This window comes from Ipomoea triloba, chromosome 11, assembly GCF_003576645.1.
Source record: "Ipomoea triloba cultivar NCNSP0323 chromosome 11, ASM357664v1".
NCBI classification, from domain to species: domain Eukaryota; kingdom Viridiplantae; phylum Streptophyta; class Magnoliopsida; order Solanales; family Convolvulaceae; genus Ipomoea; species Ipomoea triloba.
Genome location: NC_044926.1, coordinates 25365153 through 25370731, shown reverse-complemented (window position 1 = coordinate 25370731; position 5579 = coordinate 25365153). Strand labels below are relative to the sequence as shown.

Sequence of the window (5579 nt, the reverse complement as noted above, 5' to 3'; positions counted from 1 at the left end):
CCCATTCAATTTATTTCATATTTTTAGGTTTGATTAAGCTTAGATCTATGTATTTTAACACTTTTGGAGCTTGTAATCTTGGATTTGAAGCTTGGATTTCAAGATTCTTCCACCCATTTCAATAAAGAAACTTTCTTTCCCTTATCTCTTTTCTTTATCAAGATTTATGTTTATTACTTGTGCTTTTGTGTTCTTTATGCTATTTAATCATGAGTAGTTAGTTTATGGGCTTGAGTTAGGGTTGTATTATCTATTTTGATGCTTAAGTTTTGATTATTGTGAAAGAGGGGAAGAAACCCACCTAGGGTTCTTGAGTTTGAATTGCGTTTATTTCTATCTTTCAATGATTAGTGTACAATGATTGTTGTTTGTCTTTGGAAAGTCTTCCATTACAATGGGAATTGGATGGGAGACTTGAGCCAACCCAATCTCAAACCCATTTTCTCTTCTATGGAAATAGGGGTAGATTTGGGGCTTAAATAGCTTGTTCTTCAAGAACTTGGGTTGATTCACCATGAGAATGGGGCAACCTTTGTTCTAATCTTTGTGAAAACTTGGATTCCTTTGTGCTAGCATCAAGAACCTAGGGTTAATGTTCACCCCCCAATTTAATTGTTGAATGCATCAATAGAGTAATACACCTAGGCTAACCCATCTTTTCCAATAGAATTTAATCCTAGTTTAATCTTGCTTTCCCTTATATCCAAAATTCCAAAAATACTCTTTAGTTGTTATACCTTAAACCTTAAAATGATTTGCTTGGATTCTTATGGATTTCAAGACCTTGGTGACTAGAGTTTAGGTGACCACTCTCTACGTGCCATAAATCCCAATACTCGTGGTTCGACATTTACACCCATTTTCACATCACCCTACACACTACATCAACCGGACGGCGGCGGAGGCTGTGGTGAGTGGTGGGAAGACGATGAGAAGCTGTGGCCTGCAGCGATGTGCGGTGCGCAAATGGGAATTCGAAGATGATGAGATCTAAAATCTTAAATTAAAAAGAAATAAATAAATAAAGGAAAATACTCTACGTTCGAAGTAGGGTACTTCGGACGCAAGTGGTGAAAAGTTGTTAACCAGCTGCGTCCGAAGTACCCACTTCGGACGCAGCTGGTTTATTTTTTAAAAAATAAAATGAAAAAAATAAGGCAAAAGGGTCAAATAGGCCCATGTACTATCATTGATTGTTCATCTAGCACCATGAATTAAAATATGGTCCATCTAGGTCATTATACTCCTAATTATTTTTCATCTAGCATTTTTAGCCTATTTCTAACAAGTAATCCATCTAATTTGATGACATGGAAAAATTAAATTAGAAAAAATGATGACATGTTATTTATATGGATGTTTTGGATGATTTCTACCATATTTCATTAATGAAAAAAATAATTTCTTGCAATGAAATACGGTAGAAATCAAAATTGTTATATTAAAATATTGTATTTTTGGATGATTTCTTGGAAAGAAATAGGGCAGAAATCAAAGTTGTTATATAAAGTTTCAACTACAATGTACTGTGTATGTATACCGGAGTGTACTATATATGTATAGCGGGGTATTTAGTGTCGTTCGAGTGTTCGACAATGAGATTCAATGAAAATTGATATATATAAATTAAATTATTTTTTAAAAAATAATAAAATTTACCCAATATAATATCTTAAGTTATTATATTTAATTTTAATATATCGATTTTCATGGAATTTCATTATCGAACAACTTTGAATATCCCACTATACATACACAGTCGTGCAGTACACTGTAATTAAAACATTATATAACAACTTTGATTTCTACCCTATTTCATTGCAAGAAATCATTTTATTCATTAATGAAATAGGGTAAAATCATCCAAAACATTCATATAAATAACATGTCATCATTTTTTATTATTTTATTTTTCCATGTCAACAAATTAGATGGGTTACTTGTTAGAAATGGGCTAAAAATGCTAGATGAAAAATAATTAGGAGTATAATGACTTAGATGGATCATATTTTAGTTCATGGTGCTGGATGAACAATCAATGTTAGTACATGGGTCTATTTGATCCGTTTGCCAAAAAATAATTAAATAGTGGATATTTTTGATCAATTTTGTATTAGTGTTATTTTGTGAATACACTATGTGCACTTGTGTATATCCATTCTTGATTTCAAATATCTTCAAATTCAAACTGAGGGTGCGTTTGATTGGTGGATTTAGACATAAGGAATGAGTATAAAAGTGATTGCTAGTGTTTGGTTGATATGTTTTGAAAATGCTACTATGGGTTTAAAATACCCCATTAATGAGAAAATTCATACCCTTATTAAATAAGGGTTTCATTTCACTTCCTCATTTCTTTCCCAACTATTAATAATCATTCTCATTCCACCCAACTACCAAACATTTTACAATCCTTTAATATGAAAAATTTGAGCAATCAATTGAATTCCCTAACAATTACACTTCAAAGGGCTAGTGTAAAATGTCTTGGAATTCAACTATTTTGTTCTCAAATTTGTAGATTAATGATCGGTGATGTTGATGTGTAAATTGAGTTGTACCCAATTAAAATATCTTAAAAAAAGAATTTTGATAAAAGGTAGTATAACATTAAAGAATTAGGTACAAAAATAACAATTATCACAAAATTAGCAACTTGGATAAAATCTTGATGACAAAATACAAGCACACAGTCAAGGATTAATGATGAAATAAAATAACAATTACTGAAAAACTTAAAAAGACAAAAGTTGTAATTTCTAGTCACATGAGCGGCTTTCCCCCCAGATTTTTGCACCATCCAGCTCCAATAACGGGATTTCCCATAACTAAAAAAAATTGCAATTTTCATAAATCTTTTCGAAGGATGGCACTATAAATTAATGTCAATTTTAATCTACATAACTTTTGTCCATTACAAATATATATATATATATATATATACTTTCCATAGAACTGAAATATTTAATCTCTGGATTAATTACTTTCAAGTACACTTTCTTGTTTGACAACGACTTAACTCGGCTGCAGTATAAAAGATGTATGAGGCATCCAGTAACAATTACAATAATAACAACAATATAACATGCATGTACGACTAGCAAGCTAGCTAGCTACGAGTGGACTTTGGATGACAACAATAATAGTAACATATATATTATAAAAATATAAATAGAATCGCTTAGCTTATTTATGAGGATTATCAATATCAATCTTGACTGGGTAGCGGTGAACACAGTCCACCCACGGGTTCCCCTTCAGAGAAGGCTCCGAGTTGTCAACACTCTTTAGGGCTCTCCAAACTGCGCTGTTACACTTGAAGCCCGACCCGAATGCGATCTGCCAAACCCGGTCCCCTTTCCCCACTCTCCCTTTGGCTTCCGTGTAAGCCAGCTCGTACCAAAGAGAGCTACTGGAAGTGTTCCCGAAGCGGTGGAGCGTCATTCTCGACGGCTCCATGTGCCATTCGGTTAGATTAAGGTTGTTCTGCAGCGCGTCCAGCACCGCCCGCCCGCCCGCGTGGATACAGAAGTGTTCGAATGCTCTCTTGAAGTCTGGGATATACGGTTTCACCCTGGAGTTCTTCAGGGCTTTTCTTTTGATTAGTGTGACGAGGAACTTGAACTGCTCGGAAAGTGGGAGGACGAGTGGGCCCAGGGTGGTTATGTTTGTCTTCAGAGCGTCGCCCGCGACGGCCATGAGTTCCCGAGCGAGGGAAACTCCGACCACGCCTTGTTCGTCTTCTCTTTGGTAGACGCAGTTGTAGCTGTTGGGGTCGGAGCCCTTGTGGGTCCGGACGGTGTGGATGAGCTCGTACTTGGACCGGGACCGGTCCGAGCGTTTGTTGGAGAGTAACATGGCGGCGCCGCCCATCCGGAAGATACAGTTGCAGAGGAGCATGGAGCGGTCGTTTCCGAAGTACCAGTTTAAGGTTATGTTCTCCATGCTAACCACAACCGCGTAGGTATTAGGGTTTGCTTTCAGGAGATGTTTGGCTAAGTCGATGGATATAAGCCCGGCCGAGCACCCCATTCCGCCGAGATTGTAGCTTCGGATATTCTCCCGGAGCTTGTAGTGGTTCACAATCATGGAGGAGAGGGAGGGGGTGGGGTTAAACAAACTGCAATTCACTATCAGAATCCCAATTTCCTCCGGTCTAACACCGGTTTTCAAGAACAGCGAGTCCAACGCGCCGAACATCACCGCCTCGGCCTCGGCCCGGGCCTCCTTCATGCACAGATTCGGCGGCCGAGCCGTCACGGCCTGAGGCAAGTACGTTTCGTCTCCCAGACCGGACCGGTGAGCTATCTTCTTCTGAAAACCAACAGTATCTCCGGAAAACGCGCCGTTTTCCTCGGTCATTTTCAAGAACGAGTCGACCGAGATTTTCCGTTCGTCTTCCGGTTTATAACAGGCGAAATCCACCAAGTAGACCGGCCTAGGACGCCGAGCCCAGTAAATGCCTAGAAAGAAAAGTAGAACCACCAGACCGGTAACACCGGTAGCCGTGTCCACAATCAAACCCAGACTGGGGCTGCTATAAAACTCAGAAAACCGGTCGAATTTCAGACCGGTGAGTTGAAACGCCGTGACGCCAAACAGCGCCGCAATCATGGCCAGCAAGGCGGTCGGGTAATTACAAGAATACCCATACCCTAACTTCACATACTTTAGCTTCACGGATTGAAGAAAATCCGGCAAGCGTCGGCGGATCTTGATGACGACGGAGGATGAATCTTTGAAATCCATCTCCGCCGTCAATCTCTCCTCCTCCATCTCTATGCTGTCTTTGGCAGCCATATATGATAGATATATCTGGATCAGCTCCTAATAAATAAATAAATAAATAAATTGCAGAGGGAAATAAGGAAAGGAAGTGTGTGGGAGAGGGTATAGTCTCCGAGAAGCTGAACTAATTGATGAAGAAAAAAGAGGAGAAGAAAGAAGGTTTGAAAAGGGTAGTTGGAGCTTGATGAGAAAATTAAAGCGTAGCTACAAAACTTATGTGTCCTTATATATTACATATGTGGGAAGCAACTCAAGACAAACTTATGTGTCCTTCCAAATATATAGCTCAACTACAAATTAAAACAAACACTATTATAATATTATATTATTATATTATATTAATTAAGCATTTGATTAATTTAAACAAATGTATATAAATAATGCTATAGTATGTATTGTTGGCTGCTTGACTATAAGGTATGTAGCTTTAATTGGCTTTCATAATTGTGGGGTATTTGACCAACTGCCCATGCATGTGATCATAATAGTATTGCTTCTATGTGAAATTTGTACTTTTTAAATATTCTTTATGTTTATCTAAAAAAAATTATTTACAATTTTATTAAATATATCACTATCATTTGTACTCAAGTATACAAATTTCTTTTATATACTACACTTTCCTCTCTCATTATATATGAAAATGGTATGTATTTGGACTAAAATTTTGTACCAGATATCATATCAATCAAAGCATGTGATTTGTAACAAGTGCTAACATCTTTCATATTTTTTGCTTACTCGTTAATGAAAGAATTAAGCAAGCTAAGTCATGTGAAAAAAATTGACCA

General features: G+C 37.2%; 1 protein-coding gene across 1 annotated transcript; it reads right to left on the bottom strand.

Moving 5' to 3' along the window:
- Positions 1 to 2950: 2950 nt before the first annotated feature.
- Positions 2951 to 5030, bottom strand: LOC115996868 (3-ketoacyl-CoA synthase 1). The gene has a single exon (XM_031236306.1). The coding sequence runs from the start codon at positions 4798 to 4800 to the stop codon at positions 3187 to 3189; it is 1614 nt and encodes a 537-aa protein (XP_031092166.1). The 5' UTR covers positions 4801 to 5030; the 3' UTR covers positions 2951 to 3186.
- Positions 5031 to 5579: the final 549 nt, after the last annotated feature.

Coding starts and splice junctions, on each gene's coding strand:
- LOC115996868 (XM_031236306.1), bottom strand. CDS start 4,800: ATGGCTGCCAAAGACAGCATAGAGATGGAGGAGGAGAGATTGACGGCG.